At 30.4% G+C, this 20,135-nt stretch overlaps 1 protein-coding gene across 1 annotated transcript; it reads right to left on the bottom strand.

Annotated features, from left to right (window-relative positions):
• Positions 1–326: 326 nt before the first annotated feature.
• Positions 327–6,097, bottom strand: LOC116032300 (GDSL esterase/lipase At1g28600-like). Its single transcript, XM_031274799.1, has 5 exons — positions 5,785–6,097; positions 5,125–5,334; positions 4,875–5,020; positions 4,482–4,758; positions 327–571 (listed from the first exon to the last, which is right to left on the bottom strand). The coding sequence occupies exons 1-5, from the start codon at positions 6,095–6,097 to the stop codon at positions 327–329; spliced, it is 1,191 nt and encodes a 396-aa protein (XP_031130659.1).
• Positions 6,098–20,135: the final 14,038 nt, after the last annotated feature.

Here is a 20,135-nt window from a genome sequence, read left to right as displayed (position 1 = left end):
TAGTAAAACGCAAAAAGGTTGACAGAGTAGTTTAATTAGTTTTTGAGTAGCAGATTGTATATGGACAAGAAAAAGCAAAACACAAAAAGATACATTTATTTACTTTACAATCCCAATAGTTTACTAATAAAGCTTCATGTGAGAAGCATGAAGTTTAAACAAATCAATATCAATATTCACTACTAAATCACACCACAATATAATATCAATTTCTATCATTCCACACAAATTCTTTTTTCCCACGGCGAGCTGCGAGCATATCATATACTAATTAAAAGAAAACTTTGCAATATCAATCATTAAAAAATATATATATCAATGGATTTCTAAAGATTATTTAATGTTGCAGAAACACATGAGGCAGTAATATTTGGGTTAGTATATAACCCATTTAGCAATCCCTTGGCAATCCATCTATTGGCTGCTTCTGTAAGGTGTGGACCATCCCAATCGATATAAGAGGAAGGATCTGCACACACATTTGAAGAGGGAAAACCGCATCCTATACTGGTGTCAACATTGTATGGACCTTCACTCCCACAACAAGCATCAAGTGTTCTTCCATGAAAGCCTATTAATGAAATTAAAGAAAATTTATCGCTTCATGGATTTTAAGTAATGAGAAAAATGATATAACATGGGTAACTAAAAATGTAGACCACAACTCTAGCCACGATGGTCCGACTATTGACTTGGCAACCACAATGTTTCAAATTCAATTCTCAGTCAGAGAGCAGTCTGATCTATTAGCCTTCTTGGTTTGAATTGTGAATGTTTAAAGTAAATTATAGAGGTTTTTTTTTTTATTTTTTTTTATTTTTTTACATTAAAGCATAAAAGTTGATACCCAAATAGCATTTCTGTTTGGCGGAGCTTATTTAGGAGCTTATAGCTTATTTTAAGCTACTAATAAGCTATAAGCTCTGTTTGGTAATGTTCCTAAAATAAGTTAGTAGCTTAAAATAAGAGCTTATTTTTGAACGCTATCTAAGGTAGCGTTTCAAAATAAGCTAGTAGCTTCCTAACTTTTTTTCCATCTTTAACCTTATTATTTTAAAGAAATGCCATAATTTACCCTTCCCAATTAAAATCTTTTTGGCTAAACCTTTTTAACTTTTTCTCTTCAATATGTTTGGTTGTAATTTCAATTTGACATTTGTGTTTGAACATTGATTTTTTGTATGAACTAATCTTATGAATTATAAACATTTTGTTTTACTTTATATGTTTTCAAATATATGTTCTTACTTTATATTTTATTAAAATATATTAATTTCACTATTTTATATTTTAATATATAAACAAAAATATTTAAATTTAAAACTATTTAAATTGTATGAAGATGTCCTTTTTAGTCTTTTTACATTTATCAACTTATCAAAAAGCTAATTTTACCAAACACTTTTAAGCATAGCAGCTAGCTTAACAGCTCTTCAGATTTCAGCTTCGAGCTTATAGCTTTTCAGTTTTCAGCTTTCATCTACCTTTTCAGCTAGGTTTGCCAAACATAGCCTTAGTCTCTGTTTGACAGAGCTTATAACTTATTTTAAGATACTAATAAGCTATAAGCTCTGTTTGGTAATGTTTCTAAAATAAGTTAGTAGTTTAAAATAAGAACTTATTTTGAAACAGTACCAATAAACTAGTAGCTTCCTAACTTTTTTTTCTAAATAATGACATCCTTTACCCCTTCCAAATAAAACAATTTTTCTTCTCCTATATCCTCAACTCTTCTCATTTATTATTATTATTATTATTATTATTATTATTATTATTGAGATGAAGGAGATTCGCAACAATATTGCTACTTCATTATGGGATGCTAGATCATGATTATATAAATGTTAAATTTTAATATGTAAACAAACCTATTTAAATTTAAAATTATTTTTCAGCTTATAGCTTTTCAGCTAGGTTTGCCCAACATAATAGGCTCTATTTCGCAGAGCTTATTTAGGAGCTTATAGCTTATTTTAAACTACTAATAAGCTATAAACTATGTTTGGTAATGTTTCTAAAATAAGCTAGTAGCTTAAAATAAGAGCTTATTTTTGAACGCTACCTTAGGTAGCGTTTCAAAATAAGCTAGTAGCTTCCTTATCTTTTTTTTTTTTTCCATCTTTAACCTTATTATTTTAAAGAAATGATATCATTTATCTTTCTCAATTAAATTTTTTTGGCTAAATCTTTTTGACCCTTTCTCTTCAATATGTTTGGGTGTAATTTCAATTTGACATTTGTGTTTAAACATTGATTTTTGTATGAACTAATCTTATGAATTATAAACATTTTGTTTTACTTTATATGTTTTTGAAATATATGTTCTTACTTTATATTTTAATATATAAACAAACCTATTTAAATTTAAAACTATTTAAATTGTATGAAGATGGCCCTGTTTGGTAAATAATCAGCCTATCAGTCAATTTTGGCTTATTTGACTACTATTAGTTGTTTGGTTAATAAGCTTTTTGTAACTCTAAAATGCTAAAATTCAAAAGGCTACTCAAAGCAGCCTTTTCAATTAGCTTTTTGAGAAAAGAAATTATACCAAATAGCTATCAGCTAACAGCCAATTTATCAAACAACTTTCTACAATCAGCTAATATTATCAACGAATCATACTTTCTAACCCAAACAGCCAACCAATCAGCCAACAACCATTTACCAAACAGGGCCGATGTCTTTTTTTAGTCTTTTTACATTTATCAACTTATCAATAAGCTAATTTTACCAAACCCTTTTAAGCATAACAGCTAGCTTAACAGCTCTTCGATTTTAGCTTCTAGATTATAGCTTTTTAGCTTTTATCTACTTTTCAGCTAGGTTTGCAAAACATAGCCGTAGGCTATGTTTGGTAGAGTTTATAATAAGCTATAAGTTCTTTTTGGCAAATCATGGGAGCTTAAAAAATAGCTTATTTTGAAACATTATCTCAAGTAGCGTTTCAAAATAAGCTCTTAGCTTTTTAACGTTTATTTATTTATTTTATTTTTTATATTTATTCATTTAAAAAAAATGACACCATCTATCATACCCTTCATTAATCAAAATTCTAATATCTTATTTTAATTTTTTAATGTCTTTTTACACTTATCAGCTCATTCAACAATTAATTTTACCAAACACTTTAATAATTTTAATTAGTTATTTTATTCCTGCTAGCTTTCAGCTAGGCATGTCAAACAAAGCCTTAAGATAGAAGGATTAGAGGCAGGGCCGTTCCAAACATTTCATAGGCCCCAGGGCGAAATTAAAAAAGGGGCCCCTATATGAAACAGACTAAGATTTAAATTTAATAATATTAAAAATGATAATATCAAATAACATGAAATAATATTAGAAAATTTGCAACAATTTTTTAAATACAAAAATAATCATTACAAAAAATTTGTATTGATTTATTATCAAGATTAGACCAATTTCTAGGGTCATATATATATATATATCAAAATAAGGAGTAATCTGTTCATCAACTAAGGGTGTGTTTGGTAACCCGGAAAATGATTTCTGGAAATCATTTTCCGGGCTTTTGGTGTTTGGCAACATGCGGAAAATGTCGTAAACGGAAAACATTTTCCGTTGATCACAGAAAATGAGCTCATTTTTCCGGAAAATGACTTCCGGGCAAAAATCCGAAAGTCATTTTTCGGATACGGAAAATGGCTTTGTGCGACGTTTTTTTGTTTAAAAAAATATTTCTAATTTCTAATAAATATTATTAGTTTATATATTTTTATAATTTAAATAAAATAATAAAAATATATAATTATACATTTCTACTCATTTTCCACTTATTTTCCGGAAAATGAACCAAACACACACAGACAGTTTTTCAGAGTACATCCAAACACCGAAAATGAACTCATTTTCCGGAAAATGACTCATTTTCCAGAAAACATTTTCCAGAAGTCATTTTCCTGCTTTCCAAACACACCCTAATATATTTTCAACATTGTGTTCATTTGATAAATTCTCATGTTCACCTAAAGGATTATTTATTACATTATCCTATCCACTCAAATTACCAATATCCTCATCAATATGATCTTGATTACTCAAATTTTCATTAGATTGTTCAAGATTATCTATGTTTGGTTTCTCTAAATTCTCATTAGAGGATCCCACTATTTTAACAAATTTATTCATAGCTCCTCTTTGTGAGTCTATTAATTGATCAATTTGTTTTTTTTTTTTCTTTTTTCACTTCCGGATGAATGTTTTTTAGGCAACATTGTATAAAAAAAAGGAATAAAAGCACCTGGCATTGTATTAATAACCGTATTGTTTTTTTTTTTTTTTAAATATATACCAAGTATAAACTAATATATATCTATGGCCCCCCTTATAGAGATGGGCCCTGGGCAGATGCCCACCCTGCACTTGCTCCCGGGCCGGCCTTGATTAGAGGTTTAGTATAATGTAAATAAAATATATTCCATAGTTTAAGGAGTGAAGGGTTATTAGAAAGTGATACTAACCATATTTTGCAGGAAAGCCAAAAAGTTGTAATGCGGCGTTGTAATAATCAGCATAAGTAATAAAAACATTAGGATGACGATCACGAATCCGGTTCAACTCATTTTGAAGTAATTTATTATGATTTTGTGAAAATTCGTTGAGCCAACTGAGACAACCCGTTGTTAGGTCATAATCATTCTGGTTTGAACCATAGAAAAGTGTTAATGTAATTGCTATACACCCGTCTGGCATCAACCCAGGCACCATGATGTTTACAGCACCTAGCTCAATTAGTTCCTGCATGCATCACCATATATACACTCTATAAATAACTTCTTTTTTTTTTTTTTAAAGTGGACCCTTAGCCTTAGCCAAAACATAACTAAATTCCTAGTACTATATATAATGCTGACCTCAACGGCTGATGCAATTGCATTAACAATTCGAGGCTGGAGGAGATGTGCTTCTTTAATATCTTTCTTTGACATGGCAGAAGAGTAGTCATCACCTCCAAAAGGTCCGAATACAATCAACGAGCTACCAAATATTTCTTCACAATCTGCAAGAAATATTAGTCCTTGAAACATCACCGTATATAAAATAAATTTATTTTGTTATAGTTGATTAATAGATCAGAGTTATAATGTAATTAGGAATAATTACTTGAGGTTTTGCAGATAGATGGGAGCAAGTTTTTGAAGCGATCGAGTTGAGCCTTCATGGAGATATCTTTACGAGTAAGAGTTCCTTGTTCATCACGGTAGGTATCGTCTAGAGCCGGAGCTCCAATTACGGCAAAGTTCACACTTCCTCCGAGTTTTATATCTTCGCCGCCGGCGTACGGTGGTACAAGTGGAAGCCCATAATGCTCAGCTGCAAGTGGGAAGATAAAAGATCATCAAATTTAAACGTATACATCAAAATATAAAGGTAGGGCGGAGTCCAGTAAAAGTTTGTTGGGTGGAGGGTGATAAAGAGCCTAAGTCCAGGACCCTGCCTTTAGATATGATGACGGTCTATAAAGAAATAAAGTTGCGTTTTCGCTACTATTTATAACTTTTTTAGGTAAGTTTGTTCATAACAAGTGGTATTAGAGCCAGGTCACGGGAGTAAGTGCTGGAAGGGGAAATTGTATGAGGAAAGTCGGTAAAGGATCAAATTCTATAATTGGTGGATAGGGATTGTTGAAGAACCAGCACCTTCTTCTGAAAAATGTGACGTCTATAAAGAAATAGTTATAGCTTCTTGGCTTAGCAATAAATAAACTTAGGTATGTAGAAAACAATATTGTCAATTAAGCATTGTAGAAATTAAGGAACGAACCAATGAAATCTATGATAAGACGGCCATCGGAGCAACGTCCGGTGGGACGGTGGAAGAATGTTTCTCCGTAGGGTGGAACGCTACATTTGAGATACTCATCATCACATTGCACAACTCCCTTCAAGCATGAAGTCATATAGTTTCCCGTGTCCGTTATGGAATCCCCAAACCCGAATATAGAAGTGTAGCAGCCCACAACGGGCGGCGACGAAGACAACGCCACCGCCACCGCCACCGCCACCAGGCCCACCACTACCGTGGCTAGAAGAGCATTGGTCGAACTGGTTTTTGTAAGAAGATATAGACAGGCCATTTTAGAAAGCCAGACTAAGTAGGATTGGAGTTGAATTGAAGAAAGTACGTGTTTGGAATATATTAATTGTTCATATTTATAGTATTTATTAAATAAATGTTGTAGTATTCTTGTAAGGTTCAAAGGATAACACGTATCTATGTTCGGCAGGGATCGACGGTTGAGTACATTTGTGTCGCTTTCTGGGTTCGGAAAATCAATTTTTAATCATGTGGGGATTGTTATTGAAAATTTTAACTTAAAATGACAAATTTGAGTGGTTATTTTTTGGTACAAATATATGTAAGGTCCACTCTCAATTTGGTTGGGTCAAAGTGGATTCTCACTCTTCGTAATGAGACAAAAAATTGATATATTAGTTGTTTTTTTTTTTTTGAAAACCAAAAATCACCATCAAATTAAATTCTCAAAGAAATGCGAAATACAAAGAGGGGGAACGAAATCCCAAGTACCAAGGACAGAGTGAGAATCAGTCGCCCGTGCAAGCACATGAACTACATGATTCGCTAACCTATTGACATGGCGAATAACAACACTTCCAATGTCACTAGCAATTAAACGACATTGCTTAACGATAAGACAAACAGGAGAATAATCGTGACAATATGAAGTAAAGCTAGAACGGAAATTTAAACAATCGGACTCAACAATATAAGGACTCAAGACACGACTCGTTAACCAGGAAAGGGCTTCCTTCACCACCATGGTCTCCGCAATGTATGGGTCCCACGGGCAAGGGAGGTGATTTGCGTAGGCAGCAATAATGATATATTAGTTGTTAGTTGATTGGGTTAAAGGGTATAAGTGTATAACTAGTTGATAACATTAGCACATACATTGTAGAAAAGTGTTTGGTAATTAATTAGCGGTTAGTTGATAGCTGTTTGGTATAATTTTATTTTCTCAAAAAGCTAATTGAAAAAGTTTCTTTGAGCAACATTTTGAATTTTAGCATTTTGGAGTTACAACAATGATTAACCAAATACTTATTTTGATTTTTTAACCAAGCTAAATAGCTAATAGTAGTCAAATAAGTCAAAATTAACTATAGTCTAACTATTTTACCAAACAGAGCCTAAGACTATTACTTATTCAACAAGTTATCAATGATGTAGTATTGACTAGGCTAACACATGTTGTTTGAATGCTAATGCAACGGTAATATGTTGTCTATTAATGGAAACATTAATACGTTCGAACTCTTTTAATTCTGCTTTTGGTTTTATTTTAGATGATGTAAAAGAAGTTGCTTCCATGATTAATGGTGTTGACTTCTGTTTTGCTAAGCGATCTGCGAATCGCGCCGCCCATACGGTTGCTAGGGAGGCCGTTTCTATGTCAGGTTGCGGGGAGTGGTTTGACACCCCTCCTCCTTTCCTTGTGGACTATCTTTCTGATGATTTAATGAATTAATTATCTTATTTCAAAAAAAAATTAATGGAAACATTAAAAATATTATTAAATGCTAATGCAACGGTAATATGTTGTCTATTAATGGAAACATTAAAAATATTATTAAATACAGAATAGATCAGTTAAAAAAAAAAAAAAGTAAAGTAAAGAAAAAATTGTCAACTTAATCAATAAATATTAAATTGACATGCAAAATGTGGTAGGTGAAGGAATACATACATATTCCAAACCTACCACGCAGGTCCATGAATCCATCATCAATCTTACATATATATATATATATATATATATATATATATATATATATATATATATATATATATATATATATATATATATGTTCATCTGCTGCATATTTACTTTTCATTTTTCTTTTCCCGTCTTTTTCTTCATTCATTTAGCAATTATTTTTCGTCTTGTGCATTACAAAACAGGTAGATATAATTAATAATTCCACTATAATTATTTTCCCACGTGGTTGAAAACTTAGCTTGAACCATCGTATTATAATTTAGAGGAAAATGACTACAAAATTCCTAATATAAGAAGCCTATAAAAATTCAAAACTTTTTAAATATCATTGGAATTTTAAAGATTCTTTAAAAATCTTAATTAAATATCTCTCGACTTTTAAAGACTCCCTAAAAAAGTTCAAAAATAAAATGTGTGGTCGCTAGAATTGGCAACCCCCTCTACACGTTTGTTGGGCATAGTTGGTGTGCATTTTTTTTTTTTCATTTTTTCTTTTTCCGGTGGGATCAACTAGGGTTAAAAAAAATCCTCACTATGTAAGATACTCTCTCTCCTCTCTCCTACTTTCTCTTTCTTCCAACTTACCCAAAAACCACAAAAAACCTCAGTTAAACCACCAAAAAACAAAAAAAAAAACCTCTATTAGTTAGCCTGCTCTTATAAGTAGTTGACAAATTTTTTTTAGTAGTAGTCACATAGTGTGGAATTTGAATTCTACCAAGGATAAAAAAGAGAACTAGTATAATAGCATTTGGGGACTCATAGGCCAAAGGATGTACATCTCACGATTAATATCTCCATCAGCCAGCCTTCAGGACAAAAACATTGAGAGCCCTTAAGTTTGGAGTCTAACTCATACTTCCCTTTAGTACAAAATTTCAATATTTTATAACAAAAAATATCAAATTTCGTCATTTTAACCAAATTTTTAATAGAAAACAATTAAAATGCATCACATTTCAAATAAAACCATGCATTTTCACCTCAAAAACACAAAGGTCACTACTTGAAAAATCAAATTAACCAACGAACAATACATAAGTAAAATATTGAAATCTATAAATATTTTCCAGTCCGACAACGGAAACTATATTTCTTTGGCAAAAACTTGTGTGACACGATGTCCGTGAGACGAGTTGGGTCAAGATGAAAAATGTAATACTTATACTTGAAAATGTAATATTAATCAAGAATAAAGTGTTTGTTACTTATTATAAGGAAAAATGTAACACTTTTAAAGAAAAAATGTCATACTTCTACATTTTGATTTAAAAGTATTATATTTTTCCTCACAAGAATTACACTTCACCTTATAAATAACAAACACTTTATTCTTGATTAGTATTACATTTTCAAGTATAAGTATTACATTTTTCATCTTGATCCGACTCGTCTCACGGACACTACATTGTTTGCCTACTTGACTACATTTGCTTTCCTACTATTGGAATTTAAATCAATTAGAAATCATAAAATTAAACTTACTTTGTAATACACTTCTTTTCCCCACTTTTAAACAATGTAATAATAATAATAATAATAACAATAACAATAACAATAACAATAACAATAACAATAAAAATAAAAATAACAATAAAAATAACAATAACAATAACAATAACAATAATAATTCATTGTCCATGAATTCAATATAAAATTTAAATATATACACATTCATGCAAATGTGTGTGTGTGTGTATATATATATAGAAATAATTTCAGGTGCGATCGTGTTCTCCCGTGCGGTCACACACCACTCAATGTTACGAAATACACCACTCAATGTTAAAAAACACACCACAATGAAACACACCACAATGTTAATAAACACACCACAATGCATATTTGTGTGGTGTGTTTCTTAACATTGAGTGGTGTATTTCGTAACATTGAGTGGTGTGAACCGCACGGTCGCACCTGATCATGACTATATATATATATGTATATACATATATATATATATATACATATGCATATATATCTATATGTATATACATATGTATATACATATATATATGTATATACATATGTATATACATATATATATATATATACATATGTATATATATATATATATGTATATATATATATATATATATATACATATATATATATATATACATATGTATATATATATATATATGTATATATATATATATATATATATACATATATATATATATATACATATGTATATATATATATATATGTATATATATATATATATATATATACATATATATATATATATACATATGTATATATATATATATATGTATATATATATGTATATACATATATATATATATATACATATGTATATATATATATATATGTATATACATATGTATATACATATATATATGTATATACATATGTATATACATATATATATGTATATACATATGTATATACATATATATATATATATACATATATATATAAAGGGTCATATGAAACAATTGTCTTAGGTGAGAAATAGGCCGGATGAAATTATATCCGTAGAATGAGTCCAGATCAAGGGTCCAAATTAGAGATTTAAAAAAAAATGTGGTGACATTATTGTAATTTTGTGTAAGTAAGTTTTTTTTTTTGTCTTCCAGTGCACATTATTCCTTCTCCTAGCGCACATTGTTATGCCATCCAGTGCACATTGTTATGCTGTGCACATTATTCCTTCTTCCAGTGCACATTGTTGTGCCTTATAGTGTACATTGTTCCTTCTTTCAGAGCATATTGTTGTGCCTTCTAGAGCATTTTTTCTTTAAATCGTAGATGGCGAACTTTTTTTAAAAGATCAATTAATCTTGATCACTAATTACTAATTTGAGTGGAATATTATTTGTTTGTTTATTATTTATGGTCATTTATGATTTGTGTTGAAGATCATACCATACGTTAAATTTAATTTTTCAATAATTGTTTCACATCTTTGTGTCTCTAGTGTGTATTTTTGTCTTCTAGTGCACATTGTCCCTTCTTCCAGTGCACATTATTGTAGTTCGTAGGTGTCTGATTTTTTTTGATCTAGGGTTGAGATTCTATCTCACTCCTCACCTGCGGCTTTTGTTTCACCGGAACCCCTTCCTCTATATGTATGTGTATGTATATATATATTATTTAATTCATTTATTTATTTTGATTGAAATTTTTATTTACTACCAAACATTACAAATTTACAATTACCAACAATTATTATACGGTGAACGATGGCCTATCTTATAATGTGGACCACTAACATAAGATTCAATTAAAATATTTAAGGTTCATTTTTGGTACATTAAATGTTCGTTTTTAGTGTACTGATAGTTTATTTTTAGGTATACTACATAAAATTAAACTTTTAATTTTTTTTTCTCAAAAAAAATTAAACTTTTAAAACATTATAAATGAACACTTAGTAGTTTATTTTTAGGTATACTACATAAAATTAAACTTTTAATTTTTTTTTCTCAAAAAAAAATTAAACTTTTAAAACATTATAAATGAACACTTAGTGTACAAAAATGAACATGTATAAGTGGTACGGTCCATATTATATTGTGATATATAGTATACTTCGTCCATTACTAAATATTTAATTCCAATTAGAATTTTAATTTCAACGTTTGCAACAAACATACACTCCATTAATGTTATTTAAAAATGAAAGTTGTGCAATAAATATAGCAAAAATAATAATTAAGAATAGCCCATATAATGGTGACATAACAGTCAGATGAGACATAAAAATGAAAATAATCATATTTCATTGCTATATACAAACCAATGTCTAATTATATGTTTAGCAATAAAAATATTCGTATACAACCATAAAAAAAGTCATTTAAAAAAAATAGTGAGTAAATAAATCAAACCCAAGACTCTAATTTCATCATAGCAAATATAATATTTCAAGCTAAACCAATGAACTAAAGCTACGATTTATGATCTACTGCAAATTAAATTTATGAAAATATAATATACTCCGATCCCTTCAACCCATTTTATATATCAAGTTTGATTAATGGAGTTTGACTGAAATTATTACTATTCAATTTTTTATAATATTAAATTTAATATAAATATATAAAATTTATATATTTAGTAACTACATTAAAAGTACTATTAAATACAAAAAAAAACGTAAAATTATACGAAAATTCTAAAAAAATAAAGAAAGAAGAAAAGATTATTTTGACCGATGAATAGTAAATTATAAGTAAAATGAGATAGAGAGAGTACAACTTTATATAAATGATAATATTTATTATAGATGGTAAAAAAAAACATCTGCAATTATAAATGATTGAGGTGTTTATATAAAAGGTTGAGTATTTATACAGGAGGGAGATGGATAGAAGTATAGACAACTATTATCAACTAGCTCAGGGATTGACGTCTATATGATCCTCATTCGTTAACTATGGCATAGTGGCAATAGAGATATTGTTTTTCGCTCCCTTTCAATGGGATTCAAACCCATAACATATATATTTTGGTACAAATTGTCGCTTAGCATTACATAAAAAGTTATATATAGTTAATAATAGTCTATATACTTGAGTAGTAATTACTACTTAGTGATACGTTTTAATGGTAAGAAACTGAATTTTATTTTTCAAGTTGCCACCCAGCACTCTTTAAACTCATTGCATTTTATTCTAAACCTCTCTGATTTTGTCTTGCTAGAGTGCAATTAATTCTCCCACCAACCCATATAATTAACAACTAGTTTTTTCTACGCGCTTTGCGCGAAGACTTGTGCTCAATATTTAAACCCAATTAATAAATCATTTTGAAATAGATATAATGCATTTTTTATTAGTTGTCGAAGTTTCATAGATATTTGAGTAAAATTTTTGTTGTGTATGTATTTGAAATTAATACAAGAAATTCAAATTCATTGTGATAAATATATTCCACTGTAATTTTAAGGGTACTCAATGTTGTATTACAATATTTTTGTCTTTGAAAATGAATAAAATTTGTTTAAATATAGTCTTCTTTTTTTTTTCTTTCTTTTTTTTTGAGAAAAAAATATAGTCTTCTTCTAATTAGAGATATATCCCTTATAAATTCATATTCATATATGGATATACATAATAGTTGATTTCAACTATCTCAATTCAATAACTTCCACAGATTTATATCCAAAAATCTTGTCTCAATTCAACAACAAATGCATTATGTTGCTGCTCATTTATAATATTAATATTTTTAAATAATAGTGTGTGTGTGTGTGTATATATATATATATTAGTATTATTGAAGTAAGAATTATAGAAATGATAAATTACTAAATATAACTATGGTAATATTTAATTAAAATCTAAATAAATTTAAACTTACCATTGAATAATGTAAGAATATATATATATATATATATATATATATATATATATATATATATATATATATATATATATATATATATATATATATATATATATATATGGCAAAAATTTGTGTGAGACCGTCTCACCATGAGACGAGTCGGGTCGGGTCGGGTCAAGATGCAAATGTAACACTTATATGCACAAATGTCATACTTATATACTCAAATGTAATACTAAACAGGAATAAAATTTTTGTTACTTATAAGGGTAAATGTAATACTTTTAAGGGAAAATACAATACTTTTACATTTCGATTTAAAAGTATTACATTTTTCCACAAAAGTATTATATTTGCCCTTATAAGTAAGGGGCACTTGTCAACATTACTTATTATGAACAATGTATTATTTTTTCTCTAATAAGTAACAAAAATTGTATTCTTGATTAGTGTTATATTTGAGCATATAAGTATGACCTTTGCATGTTGTTTCGACCCGACCCGACCCGTCTCACGAATAAGGACCCGTGAGACGGTCTCACACAAGTGTGACCCTATATATATATATATATATATATATATATATATATATATATATATATATATATATATATATATATATATATATATATATATATATATATATATATATATATATATATATATANTATAGAAATAATAAATTATTAAATATAACTATGGTAATATTTAATTAAAATATAAATGAATTCAAACTTACCATTGAAGAATGTTAGAAAAAATATTGTGTATGCATGTGCATGGTAATTATAATGTGAAAAGGTAACAGAAGTTATAACGGTAGGGATATTTCTGTCCAAAAAATTATGTAATATAACTTTTATAGCATAAAGTAGAACAAAAATTAACGGAAAAACCGGATATAAACCAGGGGTATAACCTGGATTGAGACTTATTATGTTTTTAGATTAGATAATTGACATTAACGGTACTGTATGAAGAAGGTTTAATTGATGGAATATTGAGATATACGTGGTAATATTTGACAAGACACAATTACACGACATAAAATTATATACAAAAATAATGAATCCAGATTTAATCTTATTATGTCTCGAGTCGTTAACGAATTGACACGATAATGATATGCATGCTTAGTTTCAAGTTCTTAATTAATAGGTTAATTAACCCATTAAAACATGGTATGAATTAGTTTAGCGTGATAAAATTACTGTGTCAAGCATTCCAGCAAACATGTTACCCGATATGTTAACAACCCGTTACAATGCAAAGTTGGGTTGAGAAAACCTGGACAAGTGATCGTGCCCGTAGATTAAAAAGGAAAGGGCATGTCAAGCAGCCACGAGCACCCGTTCCTTTGGCTCAATATATGCCAAAAGGATTTAATCTTCAAGGGGCAGACAATGCTAACTCCTGCCTCAATACAAATGACAAGCAAGTGGATAGAGGAGAATGTTCATCTCCTAAACACACTAGAAACGAGGAAGTGCAAATGCACAGGGTAGCTTCTTACTGCATAGAAATTATTTTCAAGGTTGAAGACTTGTTGCTTGGAGCTGGGCCACACAATTGCCCACTGTTTGTTGAAGGCTACCCATGTGAGCAAAAGCTCAAAAGAATTATAGTTGATCATCAAGGCTCAGCCGTCAACATCTTATCCCTCCGAGCTCGGAAAGACCTTGGTTTATCTACAGATGAGCTCGTCCAAAGCCATCTAATGATACAAGACTTTAACCAAGAAGGGCAAAGATCAATCGGCGCGGGCATCATCAATCTCGACTTAAAAGTTAGAGGCCTAATACTTATAACTATCTACAAGATTTTTACTAACACTTTTATTACAAGTTGAAATATTCAATTAAATTATATTGAAAATAATTATTTTTATTTTATATTAATTAATTTTCTGCATTCCCATCCAGCTAAATTATTCATCTGCATTTCCTCTCTTGTCCACTCCTCTTTATTGTGAGCAGTACCAAAATTCTTGGAACTCTTTCATGTCCACCGTAATGGCAGGACCACAACCGAATTAACTCAATACACTCTCAACTTTATCATTTCTTTCTCAAAAAAAAAAAAAAAACATTCTTCATCTTGTGCTCCTGTCGTCGTTGTCATCTTCACAATGGCTGTCGGATGCTACACTTAGCTTCCATATTCTCGTTTGGCGCTTAACACCAATGGTCTATGCTTGAAGGCATATGAATGTCTTGATGATATATATATATATATATTTATATATTCCCGAGGCATTGCTTAGAATATCGAAGAATGTAATTGGGTGGATACAAATATCGAGTTTTGTGGAGTTATTAATTTAATAATTTAATAATTAATATTTTATTTATTATTAAATCGATCAGCTGAGATGTGTTTAATAATTTTTTATAATATTATTAATTCAATAATAAAAAATACAAGTAATGCGTATTGAATTTATAAGGATTAAATTAAAAAGCACAACATTGATATTAATATATCATAATGGAAAAGAAATACAATTAGGATATATACGTTAATTTATAAGGATTAAATTCTTGATACGGAGTACTAGCTTTCCTACTGGTTTATTATTGAATTTAATTTATAGCATTTCATTTTATTTCGATTTTAATTAAAATCTTCCATTTGCTTAGTAAGTTTTACCTAAGAAATAGTGCTTAACTCAAAACTCCATGTGGGATCGACCTGAATATTTTTTGCCTATAGGTTAGGTTAGTTTAATTATATTATTTGGCGTAAAATGACACGCATCATGTTGAGGTCATTCCGTAGACGTAGGAAGCATTTTCCCATATATATAGATATAATTTAATTCAAATGCGGCCTGCACAGTAGGTGCGGTCGTGTAGCCCAACATATGCCGCTGGATTGAGGTGATTTGATGGTGGATGTTATATATTAAGATTTAGGAAGTTTAATTCGCGTAAGTTAAGTGGGGGCTTTATGGTAATTGTAAGTGGGGAAGGTAATGTTAGGATATAGAATGCACCAACGAACGTATTAAAACACACCATTCGACGTACTAAAATGCACCAGTTCTTAGATTAAAACACACCACTTAACCACCACACACCAAATGCAACTACTCTCGTAAAGCTCACCAGCATTTGTATTAAAATGCACCACTGGACAAATTAAAACACACAATTTCCCACCATACCCGAATACACCTAGTCAATTCAAATGCACCAACAAACGTATTAAAACACACCATTCTACGTTGTAAAATGCACTAGTTCTCATATTAAAACACACCACTTAACCACCACACACCAAATGCAACTACTCTCGTAAAATTCACCACCATGTGTATTAAAACACACTATTCTACTTATAAAATGCACCAGTTCTCAGATTAAAACACACCACTTAACCACCACACACCAAATGCAACTACTCTCGTAAATTCACCACCATGTGTATTAAAACACACAATTGTACGTTATAAAATGCACCACTGGACAAATTAAAACACACCATTCCCCACCATACCGAAATACACCTACTCAATTTAAAAGGACCAACAAAATTAAAACACACCATTATACGTTACAAAATGCACCAATTCTCATATTAAAACACACCACTTAACCACCACACACAAAATATACATACTATTGCGAATTACACCAATATTATCTCAAATATGAACCAGATTAATGTTGATAATGCACACTACTGCGAATTACTGCATTCTCGTTCCTTTGTTGGAGTTGACATGTGCGTTTTGTTCGGAACGGAGCGCTCGTTGCTGGTGATGGAGTCCTTCTATGCTCGTCTAGTGTTCGTTGCTCAGTGCTCGTCGACTTCAAGTAGGGATGTCAATCGGGCGCGAACCCGATGGGCTAGCCCGGAAAAACCCGAAACCGACAGGGCTATAGCCCGAACAAGTTATCCCGATAAAAAAATTAGNCACTGTTTGTTGAAGGCTACCCATGTGAGCAAAAGCTCAAAAGAATTATAGTTGATCATCAAGGCTCAGCCGTCAACATCTTATCCCTCCGAGCTCGGAAAGACCTTGGTTTATCTACAGATGAGCTCGTCCAAAGCCATCTAATGATACAAGACTTTAACCAAGAAGGGCAAAGATCAATCGGCGCGGGCATCATCAATCTCGACTTAAAAGTTAGAGGCCTAATACTTATAACTATCTACAAGATTTTTACTAACACTTTTATTACAAGTTGAAATATTCAATTAAATTATATTGAAAATAATTATTTTTATTTTATATTAATTAATTTTCTGCATTCCCATCCAGCTAAATTATTCATCTGCATTTCCTCTCTTGTCCACTCCTCTTTATTGTGAGCAGTACCAAAATTCTTGGAACTCTTTCATGTCCACCGTAATGGCAGGACCACAACCGAATTAACTCAATACACTCTCAACTTTATCATTTCTTTCTCAAAAAAAAAAAAAAAACATTCTTCATCTTGTGCTCCTGTCGTCGTTGTCATCTTCACAATGGCTGTCGGATGCTACACTTAGCTTCCATATTCTCGTTTGGCGCTTAACACCAATGGTCTATGCTTGAAGGCATATGAATGTCTTGATGATATATATATATATATATTTATATATTCCCGAGGCATTGCTTAGAATATCGAAGAATGTAATTGGGTGGATACAAATATCGAGTTTTGTGGAGTTATTAATTTAATAATTTAATAATTAATATTTTATTTATTATTAAATCGATCAGCTGAGATGTGTTTAATAATTTTTTATAATATTATTAATTCAATAATAAAAAATACAAGTAATGCGTATTGAATTTATAAGGATTAAATTAAAAAGCACAACATTGATATTAATATATCATAATGGAAAAGAAATACAATTAGGATATATACGTTAATTTATAAGGATTAAATTCTTGATACGGAGTACTAGCTTTCCTACTGGTTTATTATTGAATTTAATTTATAGCATTTCATTTTATTTCGATTTTAATTAAAATCTTCCATTTGCTTAGTAAGTTTTACCTAAGAAATAGTGCTTAACTCAAAACTCCATGTGGGATCGACCTGAATATTTTTTGCCTATAGGTTAGGTTAGTTTAATTATATTATTTGGCGTAAAATGACACGCATCATGTTGAGGTCATTCCGTAGACGTAGGAAGCATTTTCCCATATATATAGATATAATTTAATTCAAATGCGGCCTGCACAGTAGGTGCGGTCGTGTAGCCCAACATATGCCGCTGGATTGAGGTGATTTGATGGTGGATGTTATATATTAAGATTTAGGAAGTTTAATTCGCGTAAGTTAAGTGGGGGCTTTATGGTAATTGTAAGTGGGGAAGGTAATGTTAGGATATAGAATGCACCAACGAACGTATTAAAACACACCATTCGACGTACTAAAATGCACCAGTTCTTAGATTAAAACACACCACTTAACCACCACACACCAAATGCAACTACTCTCGTAAAGCTCACCAGCATTTGTATTAAAATGCACCACTGGACAAATTAAAACACACAATTTCCCACCATACCCGAATACACCTAGTCAATTCAAATGCACCAACAAACGTATTAAAACACACCATTCTACGTTGTAAAATGCACTAGTTCTCATATTAAAACACACCACTTAACCACCACACACCAAATGCAACTACTCTCGTAAAATTCACCACCATGTGTATTAAAACACACTATTCTACTTATAAAATGCACCAGTTCTCAGATTAAAACACACCACTTAACCACCACACACCAAATGCAACTACTCTCGTAAATTCACCACCATGTGTATTAAAACACACAACTACTCTCGTAAATTCACCACCATGTGTATTAAAACACACAACTACTCTCGTAAATTCACCACCATGTGTATTAAAACACACAATTGTACGTTATAAAATGCACCACTGGACAAATTAAAACACACCATTCCCCACCATACCGAAATACACCTACTCAATTTAAAAGGACCAACAAAATTAAAACACACCATTATACGTTACAAAATGCACCAATTCTCATATTAAAACACACCACTTAACCACCACACACAAAATATACATACTATTGCGAATTACACCAATATTATCTCAAATATGAACCAGATTAATGTTGATAATGCACACTACTGCGAATTACTGCATTCTCGTTCCTTTGTTGGAGTTGACATGTGCGTTTTGTTCGGAACGGAGCGCTCGTTGCTGGTGATGGAGTCCTTCTATGCTCGTCTAGTGTTCGTTGCTCAGTGCTCGTCGACTTCAAGTAGGGATGTCAATCGGGCGCGAACCCGATGGGCTAGCCCGGAAAAACCCGAAACCGACAGGGCTATAGCCCGAACAAGTTATCCCGATAAAAAAATTAGCCCGATGAGCCCGAAACCGATAAGCCCGATGGCCCGATAGAGCTAGCTCGAAATTAAATGGGCTAGCCCGATAGCCCGAACAATTTTAATAAATATATAAATTAATAAATTTTAAATAAATATATAATTATAAATATATATTATATATAATTAATAAATATATATATATTATAAATAATAAATAAATAAATAAATAAATAAATAAAATATATATATATATATATATATATATATATATATATATATATATATATATATATATATATATATATAAATTTTACTGGAAATTCTTTCGGAATGAATTTCCAGTTTGGAATTTAATTTCAAAATTCTAGAATGAAATTCCAATTCTGGAAATTCATTCCAGTTTTCAGTTTTAGAATTAAAATTATAGTTTTTATTTTTTATTTTAATTTGTTTGAATTGTTAATTTGTTATGTTGGTATTTAATATTTAGACATTAGATTTTGGATTTAGGTTATTTGATGTTTCATACATAGTTATTACGACGCCCCGTTAAGTCACGGCGCCCCTTGACCGCCTTGTCACCTAGGAAATGAAAATTTGGGAGTCTTAAACCGAATCGAACACCGAACCTAATTAAATCCGAACCGTTGCAATTGCATTTGTTAAATTTTAATGTGCTCAATGCTCATCCGGTTGACGGGTTCTAACTTCTAATGTTCTATCGAATATTCAAATGCAAGTAT

Source organism: Ipomoea triloba, chromosome 10 (assembly GCF_003576645.1).
Source record: "Ipomoea triloba cultivar NCNSP0323 chromosome 10, ASM357664v1".
Taxonomy (NCBI): domain Eukaryota; kingdom Viridiplantae; phylum Streptophyta; class Magnoliopsida; order Solanales; family Convolvulaceae; genus Ipomoea; species Ipomoea triloba.
Note: the sequence above shows the minus strand (reverse complement) of the source record. Positions and strands in the feature narration are given on the sequence as shown.

Coding starts and splice junctions, on each gene's coding strand:
- LOC116032300 (XM_031274799.1), bottom strand. CDS start 6,097: ATGGCCTGTCTATATCTTCTTACAAAAACCAGTTCGACCAATGCTCTT. Junction 4,759..4,874: donor CAATTGCATCAGCCGTTGAG/GTCAGCATTATA, acceptor TGATGCATGCAG/GAACTAATTGAGCTAGGTGC. Junction 572..4,481: donor TGGCTTTCCTGCAAAATATG/GTTAGTATCACT, acceptor TTTCATTAATAG/GCTTTCATGGAAGAACACTT.